At 38.5% G+C, this 19,269-nt stretch overlaps 1 protein-coding gene across 1 annotated transcript in view; it reads right to left on the bottom strand.

The window, feature by feature from the left end:
* EFNB2 (ephrin B2) overlaps positions 1-19,269 on the bottom strand; it is a 45,672-nt gene that overhangs the window by 4,601 nt on the left and 21,802 nt on the right. The window contains exons 2-4 of the mRNA XM_058862291.1: positions 18,323-18,606; positions 1,742-1,834; positions 873-986 (exon numbers count right to left, since the gene is read on the bottom strand). Coding sequence (XP_058718274.1) covers positions 873-986; positions 1,742-1,834; positions 18,323-18,606 — 491 coding nt within the window. The remainder of the gene's footprint in view (positions 1-872; positions 987-1,741; positions 1,835-18,322; positions 18,607-19,269) is intronic.

Below are 19,269 nucleotides of genomic sequence, written 5' to 3'. Positions count from 1 at the left end.
TAAGTTTGAACCTATTTGCCTCTCTTAATGCTCACTCACAATGCAAAAATGGTACAGATACTACATTCACATAATTGTTAACTCTTCCTACCAAAGCCTCTGCAGGGGTCAGCTGAAGACACTCATTATAGCAAAGATTCATCAGGCCAGTAACTAAAGGCAGAGCTGGCAAGGAAAACTTGTGGCCTTTTTTGGGAAACCCAAATCACCCGTCATCAAAGGTTTGCTTTGTAGCATTACTAACTACTGAATACTCCTCTGGACAGCTTGAGTCTTAAAAGTCAGGTTTTCTCTTGTTCACCCTGTGAGTGAAATGCATCCTGAAGACATTTGTTTGGAATCATCTATTTATTTTGTTTAGCTAATTATTTAAAAAAACAAAAAACAAACAAAAAACCACAAAACTTTACGTTTAATAGAAGACCAGCCATACATGTCTACAGACTTTATATGGTCAGCTAAAAGATAATAACATTAATTATAGATGCCTTGAAATAAACTTTATAAATGGCTGTCGAGAACAACTTGATAATGTATTATGCGGGAAGAGAAAGAGACTCGTTCATCTGCCAGAGTACTAAATGTAAGGCAGCACTGACCACTGTAAAGCTGCTTAGCAAACGTCCTATCCAAAAATCTTCCTGTAAATGAGAGACACTGTCACAAGAAGTAATTAAGCAGAGTGGCAGAGGGGAGAGAGCAGCTGTTGCCAAAACTTGCAGCTCCCACACACTATCCACCAGAGCAATCAAAACTGGCTTTTTGCTTAATCTCATGATGAAAACACTTCCTGACACGTTAATGGTAAAATAAAACACATTTGGGGACAAAGGAGGAGAAGATGTCCCAGGGCAAAGTCATACCACACCTACCTGAGTGGTCCTTCACAAAGGGGCTGGTGGTGGAACTCTTCCCGTTGGTGCCAGCTTCCTGCTCGGGGCGCTTGGTGGGATCCGTGTGCCGGGGCTGCCCTGCCGAGTTGGGAGCTGGGGGAGAGAAAGACGACTCATGCAGCTTTGGCACTTGACAGTATGGAGCTGTACAAGCTGGCTCTGGGTACCTCGTGAGACACAAATGGCTTAACAGAAGAACCTTTATGCAAAGGACTGGGAGATTTAAGAACGTAATTTTCCTTTTAAAGCAAAATGGTTATATTAGTTATTTCAAGTTTAAATTGTGAGGCCATCTGCAGAAACTATAGGGTCTCCTGTAATTGGCAAGAAAAGATTTGCAGATGACATTTCAGTTTAACTGAGGAAGCTGATTGACTACTAAACCAACTTCTACTTAGAAGAATAATTCTTTCTTCCTGCACAATAGGTTATCTATATGTGAAAAGAGACAATGAACAAAAACCTCTCTGTAATCAGAATTCATAACAAGCAAACTATAGAAATATTAGCTTCCCTCTTTTCATGTATTTTAAATAATTCTGAGCAGCAGAGTTGTGGCTTTTGTTTTTAAAATAAAAATAAAAATGACTGAAACACACTACTCCCAGGTGACCTTTCCTTCTAGGGATCTCTCCAGTGAAGAGATCTTGTTACACTAACCCTCCTTCTGCAGAAATCTGTCAGTAGCTGAGGAAGAGAAAATAGGCTTTGCTTTCAGACTATAAGGGAGGAATGACCACACTAGACTCAACTAGCTCTCTGCTCTACATTGCTAATAGAAGCCTGAAAACTAAAAAGGACATTGAGACCGATCAAAGTCATTTCATGAAACAGCAGATGGTCTTTACCTTGTCCAACTTTCATGAGGATCTTCATGGTTTTTGTCTGGCACACCCCTCCCTCCTGGTTATCCAGGCCCTCCAAAGACCCATTTGATGTTGCTGATTAAAAATAAAAGAAAAATAAATAAAAATAAAAATAAATAAAAATCAGGAAATCAACAGGCAAAGTGATGTGAACATGAGTGTCTGAAAGCAGGGATCTTTCAATCTACCAGGACCTGTTCTTGTTGCTCAGGCTGACCTATGGAAAGTTGTGAAATGTTGAAAGCCAAAGGAATGAATACACTGGTAAGCTGTACGACATATACAAATGAAGGAATGTGTTATCAAGGTTTCAAATTTACCCAGTAGCCTTTTATTTTCCCACGGACAATTGACTGACTGACTGACTTGGACAAAAACACACCATCTTGCTAAAAAGGTGACAGAGTCAGCTGAAAAGGAAGCTCTGGCAGGCTCAGAGGAGAAAAGCACTGCAAAATCACCCTTTTTTTTTCCCCTCCCAACAATATCTTTATAATCACCATGTTACACCTGCTTCCCCTATTACAAATCTCCTGCTGGAAGAAGTGAACGCACACAAAAGACTCAGGTGAAAGCTAAGATTCTGAACTGATTGGAAAACCATTTAATATTTTAGAGTACAATCTCACTTTTCTCAGCATTGAGGAGCCTCTGCGGGGGTGGGTGGCAAAGGGGAACGCGCTCTATTCCCAGGGAAACCTTTTAGCTCACACAAACAACAGGGTGCTTTCCCCTGTGTTGACACTGTTCTTGCTTATCTAGGTGCCAGCTGGAGCCACGCGATCCGGGCGCAGGCTGACACTGCCGTGCGATGTGAATGCAAAGCACCCCTCCCCTGGAGAATCCACACCGCTGAATCACCACGGTGGTGCAAGGGTGCGCCGCTGCCGCCCCAGCCAGCTGTTGGTTGCAAAACAGCTGCTGGAAAACGCTTGGAGCTCCTGGGCAGCAGGCACTGCAGGCACTGCAGGCACTGCAGGCACTGCAGGCACTGCAGGCACTGCAGGCACTGCAGGCACTGCAGGCACTGCAGGCACTGCAGGCACTGCAGGCACTGCAGGCACTCACTGCGCCGGCCGCGGGCCACCGTGAGCAGGGCACAACCACAAACGCTGGACTCTGGATTCACTGTGCAGGGAACGAACACACCGGGGGTTTTCCTACCCTGGCTGCCCTGGGGATGGAACTTTCACTGTCATTTCTTGGAGCCGTTTATCTGAGGCCCAAAATGGACTTTTGAGAGGGTGCACGGGGAGCAGCACTGGGCCACCGACTGGAGAAAACAAATGGAAAATGGGATGTCAGGAGCTCGCTGCTTGCCGTGCCGGTGGTGAGCTGCTTAAGCAGCACATGCCTCCCTCTGCCCCTCTCCTTTCAGCTTGTGGGCTTTACACTCTTCAGGTCTTTGTTTTTAATTCTCGCTCCTTCTCTTTCACCTTCCTTGGGGATTTGCTTTCAAATGCAGTCTATGTATATTTCCTTTTTCCTTCACAATGTCTTCCTACCCCCATGGCAGTATTTTTCTTGCTCTAATCTTCTCTCTAGCCGTAAAGATATAAACCCCATACTGCTGAACCCTGCTTCCTAGCCTTTGATCTGCTTCTTGTTTTTGTTCCACTTCTGACTCTTTTGTGACCAACTCGAATTACAGCCACCATACAAACTTCCCAAACTGTGCTTTCTTTTCCTAAAATTCCCTTCTCCTCATACGTGGTCCCTCCCAGTTCCTCCTCTTGTTCCCTCCCCCCTGTAAAAACATGACAATAGTCGTATGGCAAAAAAGACTTTTCAAAATACAAAAGAGCACGTTGAGTAATTTAAGATAAAAGCTGATCTGAAATGTGCCACTGCATTGCCAGGTTCGGAAAATAATGGAGACATATAGTTTTGTTTTCTTTTGTTTTTTTTTTTCCAGGGGGAAAAAAAAAATCAATACCAAGAACCCATCCTGGACATAAATCAAATGTGTCTTTGCTGAAAGTGTTTTTTATGATCTATTTGCCAATGTACCAGCACAAGGACACAGAGAAAAAATGCAGTAAATAGAAATACCAAAGCTGAGCACCGATTGAACGTACAAATAATAAACACTGACTTTGTCTTGTGGTTTTGTTATTTGATTCTTTTTTTTTTAATTGAGCCAAAGGGAATCACATCTCCTTAAACACCTTCTACTTGATTTTAATTGAATAGAATGCTGCTTCTTCTGAACATCAATGCCTTTTTTATTCTTTAAAGGCCTATCCACTTAACCCGCAGAGCAGGAGGCCCCAATAGGATGCAGAGGATGTAGTCTGACCTCAGTACAGAATAAGAAAGTAAGATGGCAAAAAGAATGCAAAAATTACTTCAAATACAGTCTCCAAATGGGAAGACCCAGATGTACAATGAGTCTGGTTGTGTGCCTACGCCAGCACAATCTGCCTCGCTTGCTTGCTAAAAGAATGCTTTCATAGCTTTGATGTCAGATGAATGAATTTGCAGAAGTATTCACTTTTTCCACAGTTCTTCAAGGGATTTGAGGAAAGCCTACGTTGTAGCTCAGAGTACAGACTGCTACGTCCTGAGGAATAAGGAATTTTCAAAGAGAAGTATTTCAGTGACAAAGCAAAGTTTCCTTCTCAGCCTTCCCTGTAATTAAACTGACAATTACCCAAGGCCACTGGAGGAAATTATTTTTCAAAATTCATTAAGACTATCGAAATACAACCTTGCGTATCCCTGGTGTACCAGGAAGAAAGTGGATAGCTTTAAACACATCGTTCTAAGCTTTGAAAAGCTGCACTGAGAAAAAGAAGTAATATGGGACAGCAGAGAAAACACAGCTTCATACTGCTAATGCCCCTTGACAGTGCAGTGTGCAGGAGTCAAACAAGGGAGAGAGTACAAAATATTCCTCAAACACTTGCTGCAGACTTTCTGTATTGATCTCCAAATGAAAATTACACCCACTGTCATTTTAGCTCCTCCACTGCACTCACACCTCTGGGGGAAAGTGACCCAGCACCTGCAGCTGTGCTCACACTGAAAAGATATTTAAGAAAAAAAGAAGTGCCCTGATAGGAGTTTTGGAAATGTTATCCTCCAGTGTGTTTATATAATCAGATTTTAAACCTTCCATCCAATTTATTCTTATATATATACATATATAAAAGAACAGGGTTTTTTACATTTAAGTCTAAACATGGATGTGTTTTAAAGTCAATTACTTAGATGAGCTACCATACAAAGCCCACTGCTACGAAGACTAAATACTTAAGTATAAACATTAATAAACATAACTAATGATTATTATGAAGTTTCTCATTAGTATTACTATTCTCAGGATCCCACACTTCACACTTTGTATTAACAAAGCAATACATAGGAACCTAGAAGTAAGTAAGATGTTGCCAAACAGGTAGAAAAATATTTTTAAATCTTTTGATGGTTAAATACCTCTGATTTTCTGAGACCTGTCCTGCTCCACTGGTGTCAGCTGCAGAACTATTAACGACCGTCAAAACCACATTAAATTATTCAACAGTTTGTCCACACATAAACACATATGACTGTGCTAAAATCTCCACTAATTTTAAGACTTTCTAACAAAATTGTAATAACTTATAGGCTGTTTTTACATTAGTTTATCAGACACTGTCTGCATTCCTTGAATACAACAGCAGCTGCCATTTTATGAGGAATGCAAGTCTAGCTTTTCAACATTCAGAAAACACCTATCTGTTATGAAATTATGGTTAAGAGTCTTGCTGATACATACTTACTTTAGAGAAGCTAGTACACATTTGCAGGTTCATAACACACTACTTTAACATATCCTCCTCCATACACAAGGGAGAAATTAAATTATTCACACTGAAGAACTTAATTCTGATTTGCCTCCCCCTCTTTGAAATACATGATTTGTATAGAAACAAACAAAACTCCCAACAAAACAAACAAACAAACAAAAAAGGCTGGAACTCATGTAAATTGATGTATAATGTTTTACATTTATTTGCTTTTAAAACTCCACAAGTGCTGTTTATTGTACAAAGTGCATTAGTCATAAATGCAGAGGCAGGGAGTCAGTGAGCATAGCAGAGTCAGCTGACAAGAACAGTTCCTGGCTATGATTCTTATACAGTCCCCATGGAGAGGAAGTAATATTACATTTTAATATGTCTTCATTTGATTGTTATTACTCTGCCTCCCAGGAGGCTACGCCACTGCATGGATCATGGCTGTTTTCAGCCTACCAGCTTGGTAACATTGCTCTAATCAGACGGAGAATTAAGCTGCTGGATTTGTGCCTGTATATAGCTTTTCATTCACAAAGAGATTAGAAATGAAGGCACAGTCACAAAAATTCAACTTCCTTCACTCCTAAAAGCACGTTACAAATGAAAAAATGCCATCACAATTACTTAAAACACTAACAGACAAAAATCTCAGCCTTTTAATTCTGCTGCACTAATTACCCCCAGTTTCATGTTTTAGGATTATGAAAAACATTACCTATTTGCAAATTAAATGGCATATGCTTTGAACCAACACAACTTTAAAACACATCTTTCTACAGCTTCAACACGAAATGGACTACATAGCTGATGAGAGAAACAATGACCATCGTATTTAATTTTCCTGTGAAAACTAAATGGACCTTAAACCACAGATTACAGGAATGAATGAGTGATATCAACTGATGGGCAAGGGCAAAATTGATTTTGTCCCTCCTTAGTGTGCTGGACAATAAAAATCAATTTGCAATATACTGAAGACACATCATTGATGAGGTCATGAAGAATTAATTCCTGCTGACGTGGATCTGTTAATAGCAAATTGAGAATTACAGGTTTTTCAGGGGAAGATCAGTACTATCCAATAGTAGTGATTTTCATAGTTTTTGTTCATTAAATACTGCTTGAATACTGCATCAGAAAATAGATTTCTCAAAATCAGAATAAAATAAAATCAAATAACACTACCCATTTCCACTTCTCCCCTGCTGTGTTTAGAAACAGAATGAAAAAAACAGCAGCAAAAATTCACATAAGCTTTAGATGCAACAGTAGTAAGAAGTTATTCTTAAAGCAAAGCTGCACTCGATCTCACATGTACTCACTCTCAGGATTACTAAGTACATGTGATGTTTTTGAGAGTTTTTTATTTTATCAAGTAATAGAACACTATTTTGGCCAGGCATCATTGTGTTCTGACTGCTTTCATCTGCTTTTGGTCCTTTTAATGATGCTCTTAGAAAAGCACTGAATAAATAATTCTCTTTTTTCATAAATATAGATAATTTATGGGAGTGGTTTAAGAACACCAGAAATCACACACTGCAAAACCACAAATCACTGATCACAACAGGGAGGTTGTTTCTAAACTAGCCGTGGATGAAAGAACAAGATAGCTAAGATAATAGAGTGTTTTAATTAAATGAAATTAAATTCTGCCCCCCAGTAACAATGCCAGATCTGCATGGAGATCTGAAACAACAACAACAACAAAAAATTGTTCAGGCTTTTCACCAAAGAACAGGTAGTTTGGCACACATTATGCTGGGTTAGCTGAAGAATGTTTAGAGAGAAGAGAAATACGCTAATTTCAAATACTAGCAACTAACGGTTTCCCTTTTCTTGTAGTGCCAAAAAATAAGATTGACACTGAAACCTTCCCTTTTTAAAGAAAAATTAAATTGTCTTCTGAAATGTAACTGTCAGCAGTCCCAAACCTGGACTGCAAGTACTAAAATGTAAATGCATTATGAATAGGTGAATGGAGTTGACTGGTGAATGGAGTCCAATGTGTTGACTGTGTTTTTAATCAACAGACAATAAAATCAAAACTTTCTACTTATCTTTTAGAGACAAAGAAATGATCCTAAAAAAAAAAACCAAACAAACAACCTGCTGAATTTGCTCAATATAATTTAAGATACCAAATCTATAAGAAAAATGTATAAAGGCAGCTTACCGATAGTTTTGCTCTTTTCTAATGTCTGTTTTTTTATTTGCTCTACTTGCAAAGTCAAGGTGGCAGCAGAATTTTCAGTTTCTCCATCTAAACAGCATTAAAAAAACCTCTCATTCTACCTTATTCCACACATTGTTTCAAATTCAGATTTTTTCCTTAAATTAAAACTCACGGAGTATTTATAAATGCCCCTGGTGCCAACCTTTTTTTCCCCTCTATGCACATGTGAGGCAGAACTTCAATGAGAGGAAAAGGACAAGAATTCTCTATTTTTCTTTCTCATTTTGCATTCTTCTTTTTTAAATTAAGTCCTATGCTGCATTTCTCAGGATTTATATATAAACAGGATGCACAAATTGTATTCTCTATAACAAGTAAGCAGCAATGCCCTCTCCAGTCAAGCTAAAACCAGAACAAAATAAAGTAAAATAAAGAACTGGCCTCTTTTTGCCAGGAAGAAGCAAAGTCTCTGCAGTGAAACTTTGTAATTCACTTTTCTAACCGCTGCTCTAAAATGTATCTTGTCCAACTGTGAATAGCCTGACTTGCAGTACTTAGATGGGACTCTTGATACAAGGGTGTATTTATATAATTCCCCATAAAAGTCTCCACTTGTATTCATATGTTAAGAGAGGGACAGATTCTATTACTGTTTCAATGGTTTTTTTTGAGGGTGCAATGTGGAAGACACAATCAAGACAGAACCAATCAGTTTTGTACTTTAATATACTTTGGAATATTCCAGCTGTATGATTTCAGGGACATCTCTGGAAATCTACAGACTGTCCTTCCCACATCTCATGTCATCCAACAGCACAAGACAGGGAGAGAGTTGTAAGGTTTCCTACATTCAGAATGATTTTATTAATGCCAGGGAGGCATGGCACCAAGTAAGAAAAATATATGTTGTAAAAAAAAAGAAAAAAAAGAAAAAAAAAAAAAAAAAGAGTTGTTTATGTCAACAAAGTTCTTCCATGAAAGGAAAAAGAGACAGAGAGAGAGCTGGAAAGTATCAAAAAAGCTGTGAATTCTGACTGGTTATCACTGCCTATCATCTTAAAAACACCACCACTTTCTCACTGGGTTAAGGAATACCACAGCTGAAGTGTACTGAACAGAAAACTATTTGCTGAATTATTATCCATTACTGAAGGTCACAGGTTCCACCCACCCACAACAAAATCCTACTCGCTTCACTGCTGTCAAGTGCAGTGCCCCTTTACAAAATTCCCTGGGAGTGATTTTGAGATTATATAAAAACAAACCAGAAAAGCATCTCAATACTGTATCACAGTGAACGACCAGTCTTTCATTACAGTTAAGCATTTCTAAAAGAATTTCAGTTCTATATTTCACGTACTCTGAGAAATGTTGTCAGATAATGATCCACTGCACACATGGTTGCTTCTAGTTTACATAAACAAATTATATATTTGTGAGTGCTGAAGTAACTGTGGCAGATGTAAGCCCACTAATTATGATGTATTTAGTGTATACCCAAAAGTATGCATCTAAAACAGATTACTAGTTAGTTGACTTCACCATTCACAAACAGGTATTTTACACAAATTTATCCTCTCTCCCAGCATGCAAAAGCCTCTCATGGATGGGGAGAAGTGTCTCCCTCTACCACAGCAAGCTTTGCTTAACAGTTCAGCTGAACAGAACTAATAGAATTAGCTAGCATTCAAGTTACACTGATTGTTGCTAATGACAAGAGGGCTTGCTAGAAACAAAAGCAGAAGCTTTAACATAAAATGACGAACATCCTTCTGTATAATACAAATTCAACTTCACTCTACAAGGATGTTCACCTGCCTTGAAAATCTCTGGTTTTTGTCTGTGGCACTAGGATAAGAAAGGGTTATAGTGAAAGTTCATATTAAATAAATAACAAACCTCTTGCTCATTCTACTGTCACTAATTGCATGCAATGATATTAATGACCCAGTAATTGCTATACGAGTAGCACTGAAGTGGAAAACATCATTTTGAGGCAGAGTTCATCTCTAGGTGGTAGGACTTCACCAGTGACTGAGTTAATGCCTAGTGACAGTTTAGAATATAACACTATAGATGAGAAAATGTGCCAGTCTCATGGTTATAACAGTTTAGATGGACATGATGTTATTTGCTTTGACCACACAGAGTCTAGGAGTAACCCCAATAAAGTGCCACAGTGAGACTTTGCCCTGTAGATGAACCTCATTCCTTTCAGGGGAGATGCTCTGTACTATAACAATCTAGAGCAATTTTCCACATGTTTGCTTCAATAAAAGAATACCTTCATCTCCTGCTTTTACATGTAGCACAACAAAAGTGTGCTTTATTGCAAAACACAAAAAGCTATTTACATCATCTAACTATCCTTCAGCAGCACAGAGTTTGGCACCTTAGTGCTGAGATCAATTATGATACTATTGGATGACTGTACACTTGGCAAAGATGATCAGAAGTTAAGCACTGTTTTGACTGCAGTATGCTTATGTTTGTGATTAGAGCTGTAAAATACCCACAAAGTAAACCTTAATGAGGGAACATTGCAGAAATAAAGCGATCTGAATTTCCACGGCTCTACAGGACCTCCTGTTCAAATACGAGCCATTAAGAAATTAAGAGGTTTAGCTTCTTCAGAAATTATCACGTAGGCACATCTTGGTTTGTTTTAACAAACTCCAGAGGGTTATGTTAATTCTGCCAGTGTTTGAAATTTTGAAAAGTCACAACTAGTCAGGTGAACTGATACTTTTAATACTTATGTTCATAGAGTTTTAAAAAATTCACTGAGATTTTAAAAATATGACATTATTTAGTTGTTTTGTTTTTTTTTATCCCTGTTGCAATGGAAATTGTTTTGTTAATGCCTTGATTCTGCTACCGAACCTGCTGTGGCAGCCTCTGGATGGCCTATGTGGAATCAACTTCTAGCACAGGCTGGGGCCAAACACATGGAAAGCAACTCTGCAAAAAAGCCCTGATGGTCCCGGTGGACACCAAGCTGACTCTGAGGCAGCAAAGGAGGCAAACAGCTCTTGCACTCGATCTGTCAGAGCAGTGGCAGCTGATCTGGGGAGGTGATCCTTCCACACCACCCTGAACTGGTGAGGCCACACTGGCAGTGCTGGGTGCAGTCACAGGCTCCTCAACACAAGACAGACACGGACTTACAGGAACGAGTGCAGTAAATGCTCACGGAGATGATGAAGGAACTGGAGCACCTGCATAGGAGGCAGGGCTGTATCCTTGGGGATACTCAAAATTCAGCTGGACATGGGTCTGGGCAACTTGCTTCAGGCTCAGCAAAGGTTTGAGCAGGGGACTAGATGAGCTCCAGAGGTGCCATCCAAACCAATCCCTTCTGGAATTCTACAATCAGCTGGGCTGCTGTGGTCTAATACATTCATGTGCTTGAAAAACAAATAATTTTAAGTTGTCCTGGCAGGATCTGGATTCAGAACTCGGCTTCTCTCACAGCAGCCCAGTGAGCACATAAGGACTACTCTGCTGCTGTGGTTTAGTAATTTTTGCTGTCTTCATCTACCAAACAGAAAACAGACAAATCATGCTAAAGAAGATCTGAACATGCTTTTAAAAACCAGCCTTATCAGCTTAATATGGACTCCTCTCCAAGAACAGCTAAGACTACCTTAAGCCTAATCCTGCTTTTACTTCCAGAAATGTTTGCATAGTTTCCTTGGGACTGAAAAAAAAGAAACTGGAAGACTGCCCATTAGGGCTTAGTTTTGTAGTCTGATTTATCAGAAATAAATCCTGACATATTCTTCATCCAAGGTTTCCAGGATTGACTGAAGTCAGGAAAGAAAATCCAAACTGACATTTAACCCTGGTTTTCAACCATTCCAGCCTTTTGTCTTAGCTAATGCAGTTCTCAGACAAAAGTACATTTCCTTCCATTCCAGCTACATAAAGACTTTAATGAGGCAAACAATTTCAGGTCTTTAAAATGTGTTTCATTAAAGTCTTTATAAATCCTTATGCAGCTCTTCATCTTTTATTTCAGGACTTAAAATACAGCAATATGTAACACCTATGATACAAGCAACTGTATAAAGATTAATCATCCCACTTGATGAGCTAAATGATCACCACCGAACTTAGGTACAAAATAGAAGTTAAATGTGTTTCAGTGTGGTAGTGCACTCTCAAGTTTTAGTTTAGACAGATACTTTCTTCATGCTTTCCTCATAGAAAGGCACGTCCTTCCAATACACACCCCCTTGACTTAAACAGTTACTCATATCCTGAATATAAAGGATAACATACTCAGAGCGTTCTTCTTCCATATGTAGTCCTGCTAAAGATGTTTATGCAAATCTAAGAAGATACACATTTTGTGAAGATCAGGGTTTAAGCTTTTTTCTGCAAAGCACTATAAATACTGCATCCATAAAGACTTCTAAGGGAGAATACTGTATCTTTCTTCTTCATACATATAATACATTCAATCTGTGAATGTATTATATTTCCCATATTTATTTTCCATATATATCCCATACTTATAAACTCTTTCTGAGGAACTGTGAAAGTGAGATATAAATCCAGTGACTAAAACTATTAAGCAGCTTCCTATGAAATTTTAAAACCTGTTCAATTAATGAGTTTTTCCTGAATAATTTTTTCTTCCAGTCTGAACAATTATTCTTCATTTTCATGTGATTCCGTATCTATTTGGAATACTTGAGGGGGTGTGGGGGAGTATAATTGTGTTTTTTTCACAACATGCCATCAATTAACAAACTGAGCATTCCTATCTTTCATTTCCTTCCCTTAGGAATAGAGACATAATAACAGATTTCCTGCTGAACTATCTCTGTCTACTTTAAAGGAGATAAACGATTGGTATTACCTAGGTAATGGCACAGAATATGAACAAAAGTCCATCAATATAAAATAGCCTTATTCTCTTACAAGACCTGTGTGGTCTGGGACAAAACCCCAAAGGACCATGACTCCATTAATCCTGCAGGTCTTAGACTCTCTTAGAAATCTGAAGCTGCACAGACAGTGATTTTTCTCTCTAATAATATTATTTGTATAAGCTGTATTTATATTTCATTCAACAAGAGCTAAGTGGTATTGCTGATACATCCCTTAAAAGACTCTTCAGCAAAGTCAAAGATTGACCTCTGGATATCATTTTACACTGAGGAGAAATTATTTATCTAATTTTCTGAGGAAGGAGGAGGAGGAGAAAGGAAAGAAAAAAAAAGTGATCTGTGCACAAATGGAATCAGAGTGACTATTATTGCACTGGCTTTCATTAACACCATCACCACCACCACAAAAAAAAACAACAACAACAACAACAACAACAACAACAAAAAAAAAAAAAACAAAAAAAAAAAACTCAAACCAGTAGATTTCTGGACCACAGAGTCTTTAACAGAAAGCAGGAAAAATGTTTTTGTTGCAAAACTAAAGGAATTTAATTTCTGATACAGTATTTGCTCCCATTTTGGCTAGTTTGGCATTAACAAAGGAAAACCTATTTACTGCTTCCTTTTGGGCAGCTTTCACTAGGTGATTCAGAGGTTACAGGGGGCTGAAGGCTGAAATCTGCCTCGGAACGTTTTCAGAATGCCCAGCCAGACAGATTAGCCAGCGCTTAAACTGGTCAGAATACTAAAATAACATTTTAATGTAAATCTATTTGGCCATGCAAAGAGATTTATTCTTCCCAGCTGGGCCATATTTCAGGGCACAATCTATATTGTCCTTTAATATGTTCTTCCTCAGACAGTTATTGCCCTTTAATTGTAACAGAATGACAAAGTGAAAACATAAAAAGCCTTGTGATTTTTTTCAAACACAGCTAATGTTAAAGTTTCAGAATGACTGTTTTGATTTTAAAAGCCACAGTACTATTAAAGCAGTTATCCAAAATATAGTGCTACTAGCCAGTATAAACCTTTAAATCAGCCAGGGATCAAATATATATAAATATATGTTTTTTTAATTTAAGCCAGAAGCCAATTATGTAAGTGGGTCACTTGAAAAAAGTTGACAAAAAAACATTTAAGGAAAGCTGCATATTCAATTTTGCCAACGTCAAAGCCAATGAGCATCATTAGCTCGGCAAGCTCAGCTAATGAGGTCCAGGCAGAGCAAGCCTTATAGAGGAATCTTTCAGAGAACCATTCTGTAGCCCCTTCCCCAAGTCCCAAGTCACTCTATTACAAATTTGGAACAGGTGAAGATTTCATTGCAGGTGACTTATTTTTTAATGTTGATGACGTCAGCCCATAAACTTCTCTTATGCAAAAGAAGAGATGGTGTGAAATATGCGCTTGCTTGTCCAAACTACCTAAGGAGCTTGATGGTGGCTTGAAGGCAGGCAGCACTACTCCTTTCCCTCTGCCACTGCTCACTTCCCTCTGGCATAGCTTCCCTCAGGCTTCCCCCGGAGCTCCCTCAGCACAAACCCAGCATCATCAGGCTCTCTAGGCCCTCTGACTGAAGGCCAAGTTTACTGGGAAGGGTTCAGGATGATTCCTGTAAACATCTTTCGTATATGAAATGCACTTGAACTATGCTAATGCATCTCCCTCTCAAACAAGAAGAATGCGCATCTGAGAGAGGTACTGAAGCAGTGACACCATGACCCAAGTACCTGCAGATCAAGCACTGACTGTCTGCTCAGTATTGAGAATATACTCATTGCTTGCTCTGAGAAACTCACAACAGCAGAAAATTATATTTTATTCCCTAACCATGCAAAGACATAAAAAGACTTTTCACGCAAACACCAGAGTTGCAGATCTTCACACCCTTCTGCCCAAATTTGCCCTTCACATAGATATTTATGTTGTTGGGCATGATGTATCTTCCTTTATGCATTTGATTAAGGATTTCCATACAGACTTATGATATGTTAGCAAAATGGTCACATATTTTAGGATAATCAAACATTAATACTTCTGAGATACCAAGTACATTTGACCTTCTCCAGTTATGCTGAAAAGAAATCAGGTTAACTATAGGAAAATGAATCTATTCATTTCCCAGGAACGAAAAATTGATGATAGCAAAGAAGAGAAAAGCAAGGACATTCTGTTACATCATTTATTCACTTTCACAATACCATTCAGTATCGTCTTTCCAATTACTGCTGTTCATAGAATTAACTCTTTGGATACCGATAGTCATACTGAGGAATAACTTGCCAAGAAATGGATTAGCTTTTTTTTTTTTTTTATTTACTGAAGTGCCACTAAACATGAAAACAGATATGAGAAACTTACCCACACTTCTACTTTTTAAAGAATTGGGAATTGTGAAATGAGAAGACTTTATATGCTTAGGCTTAGAGAATCACTTAATAGAAAAGATCTCCTTCTGCTATACCTATCATGAATACATCTGGATGATATAAAAATTACAGCTTAAAGAATTCCTGTGCAATCACATGTCTCTAAAGGGCTCAGGAAGCTGCTTCATCCTGTGTTGCAATTCCTCATCCCAAAATGACTAACCCCCTAATATAAATAGAGATTTTACTGTTTAATACAGTTCCACAAACCACATACTATTACCTTAGAAAAACAAACTCTGTTTTCAAATAATGGCAAGATGATAAAGGTATATGACAATGCACAAAACATTTAAAGGGCTGACAAAAGCCTGCCAGCATAAACAGCGTGAGATTAGGCTGTAGGCACAGCCACAGCAAGCACTGCAAAGATGCTGAGCTCAGTGAGCTCTTGCATTAGGTTTGTTTGATGCCACTTAGTTGAGGGAATGCAAGATCCTAAAATACCTCAAAATCAAAAGCTGGCACATTAAATGCATCATTGCCTTCATTTCACAGCTTTTCCACCCCTCAAAAAACCCAACAAAGCAAGCAAGGCAAAACAGACGGACAGATGGATGGACGGAAGGAAAAGAAAAAATTACAGGTCTGTGAATAGGAATGTATGCAAACAATTTAAAGCCTGATTTGCATACATGACTAAGAGGTATTTTATTGCTTACAAAAATGACAGCAAATGTCCCAGCTACCAGAACTTGCACTGACAAGGCTGTGTCATGAGCTTTTGAATACAAACTATTAAAACCCTGTCTAGCCCCAGTACTCCCTAAAATGGTGTCCTAGCTGAGCACTGGCCTACTTTTCTACGCCTCTTAGCGCTTCTGAGACCAACATCACTGAGTTTATTGTTTTCTCCTTGAATGACAGGAAAGTGAGGGTTTTAGCTTCAGGATGGATGGGTTTTCAAGGGTGGGGTGCTTTTTTGTCCAGCCTATTAAAATGTACATGGGTACCCTTGCTGAAGCTCAGTCAGTACGCTAGGAACGGAGTGATAGGTTAGCCATTTGTTTATGCCACAATGAGTAGGAAAAGTAATACCCTGAGGCACTCCAGTATTACTGCTAGGCCAGTGTGATTTTTGAGGAATTAGACTGAAGGCTGAGTAAGTTCTTTCAACCAAGTTATGCTGTAATCTTCCAGGAAATGCAATGTCTATTATGTCTTATTGCTATAATGAAATAATTATACAAAACTAATGAAAATGAGACGTACTTAATAATTCTCTGGGTAAATCCATGACATAGATATGACAGAACTGACAGTGCATCAGAAAGCTCCATTTGTGCCCATAATTTTCAGGTAATAATTGTAAGAGTGCCATTTGTTCCACTACAGTTGGTCTTCTGTGGATGTTTTTAAAAGCAGCACTAAATAATGAGCACATTTCCTCATTTAAACCAAATATTTGAGCATGGTCATTTTTATGCTACACATTTTCACTGGAGTTACACATAACTATCTCTCAACGTGTAATTTTGCTGCTTTCACCCTGGTAAATATCTCACTGGATTTCAGTGGAAAGTTTGTCAGAGTTAATATTGTTTAAGTGGGATCATATTTTTATATACTCCCCAGTTAAACAGAGCAAGTGCCTGTATTAAGCAATATTTAAAACCAAAAAAATGGTTGTTTGTATCTCCTGTAACTCTTACTTAGTAATTTCTAAAATTAGTAATTAATATTAATGCAGTGAATTCTTACTTAAGCTTCTGTGACATACAACTTCGTTTTATACATTACCATGTACAATTACGGATATAACTGGGAAGTGAGCATTAATTTATATTGAATTAATTTCCATTTCCATTTCAAAAGTACTTGATCAGAGCACTTTTAAAACTGCCAATATTTTTAAATCAGAAATTAAGAAATAATTACACTGGCAGACATTACATGAAACAGTTATCAAATCCTCCAGTTTTCAAGAGGTGGCAGAAACATGTTCAGGGACTAATCTTTTAGCAGGACCTGTTGTGACCACGGGTTAATGGTCTTAAACTAAAAGAGGACAGATTTAGACCAGGTATAGTGAATGAATGTTTTACAGTGAGTGGAACACTGGAACCTGATGCCTAGAGGGGTGGTAGATGTTCGGTGGTAGATGCTCTGTACCTGGGAACAAAGCTCTGAGCAACTTGATCTAGTTAAAGATGTCCCAGCACACTGAACGGGTCTTGGAATAGAAGAACTTTAAAGCTCTCTTCCAACCCAAATTTTTCTATGATTCTGTGAAATAAAACACACAGGTATCTAACTTCCGTGTAACTGCAGAAAAGCCAGGTATTTGCAGAATTTGTTCCACCACCTAATAACTGCGGATACTTGCTCAAGACTTCTGAAGTGCCCATGGGGCAAAATGAGGTCCACAGGGCATAATATTACAATGACAAAACCTAAACTAATGTAAATTGTTGTTATACTGCTGAGGTCTCTGCTTATGCTAACTCCTGATTCACATCATTAACTTTACACATCATAAGTAATTTGAGTCACTGAACACAGTGGCTACCTCAAGACTTGCTTTTGGCCATAAATCCCTGATCAGAAAATCATACAAAATTTGTACTGCTGCACAGAGGCCTGTGCCACTTGTTTTGCAAGCCAGGACCATGAAAAAGGATAAAATTTAAGACCAGACTAGTCTAGGTTTTACCCAAGAACTCTCCTAGTTACTGTATGGATATAGAAAGGCATGTCCAACTACAGGCCCTTACCAGTAACCCTTGTGAGGAAACTACACTGACAGAATTGGCACCAAAGTGGCCAAAAGATGCTTCCTGTGAGAGTCCCCAACCACCTGGAGCAATGGCTAGGCATGTCACACAGGATGCTTCATCTGAGAACAGCTGGGTCACTGTACTCCTGCTTCTGGAAAAAGAGAACCCAAGGCCAAGGCCAACAGCACGGCACATCAGCAGGGCTGATGAACAGGTGAGCAGGAAACACGTCACAGTTTAGCTGCACACAACTTCTAACGCAAATACAGGACACAAATATGTGCACAAAAAAAAAAAAAAAGAAAAAAAAAAAAGCCTTTTACAGGCATAGAAGTATAATCAAATGTAGTTTACACAAACCAAGGAAAAAAGAGACAGAGACCCTTTGGAAGTCAGGAACAATATTGAAAATATGCCAGCAAGAAATCATTTTCAGATAAAAATATACAAACCCATTCATATTCCTCTTAGTTTGCTTATAATGTACAAGACAGCATGCAAAATAACGAACAATTATATCTAAACTAAAAGAATGAACAACTGAAAGCTTGAACTTACATATGACGTAATAATCTTTGTTCTTCTGAAATTCCAGGCCCCAGAGATTAGGACTGAACTCTTGAAACTTGATGGTAAACTTAACATCTTGATCTGGCTTGGCACAATTAAGTAGAGGTGTATTGTCCTTTTTAATAGCACAGCTATCTGCTTGGTCTTTGTCAACCATGTAGACCTTATAATATTCATACTGGCCAATAGTTTTAGAGTCCACCTTTGGGCATATAATATCCAGTTTGTCTCCTATCTGTGGATATAGTACCAATCCTTGTCCGGGAAGGAATCTAAAACAAAGGGAAAAAAAAAAATATAGGGGAGATGGGGGAAGAGAAGAAAAGGTAAAATTTGAGACACTTAATAAAATCTCATGCAGAAAAGTATCAACTGCAGTGAACAGACAGGAATTAACACAGTTTCCAAAACCAAAATGTCACACTGAGCAAACCAAATCTTAATAGTTTGGGCTTGATTCACTATCAACAAGTTGTTTATTTAGATCTTGGAAATTATAGACGGATTGAGTCTTTTAGTCCTTATCCCAGTTTTGGGCACTCTAGCAGATTTTATATCTCTCTCTGGCAGGCACTGCTTTTTCTTGCACTGCATTTAGCCATGCAGAGCAGCTAATACAATACCTGGTGAACTATGATTCTGTTTCTCTTGTTTTGCCAATATTTCTACTATTCTTGCACATATTTTGCTAATTTTGGACATGGGAGAATGACAGAAACAATTTTTCAACCCCCTTGAATAGCCATGTGGGACAGGAAAAACTTAAGACTTTTAACAATATATAAACATGCTGATTGATATTACTGGTGTAACACAAAGGAACATCGGTCACTCACTCAACCAGGACCATGCCTACAGACCTGCAATGGACAGAGATCTACCTGATCCATGGACCACACATGCATCTGAGAAAAACACTTAAATTCAAAACAGTG

Source organism: Poecile atricapillus, chromosome 1 (genome assembly GCF_030490865.1).
Source record: "Poecile atricapillus isolate bPoeAtr1 chromosome 1, bPoeAtr1.hap1, whole genome shotgun sequence".
Taxonomy (NCBI): Eukaryota; Metazoa; Chordata; class Aves; order Passeriformes; family Paridae; genus Poecile; species Poecile atricapillus.
The sequence above is the reverse complement of the archived record's forward strand: the minus strand, read 5'-3'. Positions and strand labels throughout refer to the sequence as shown.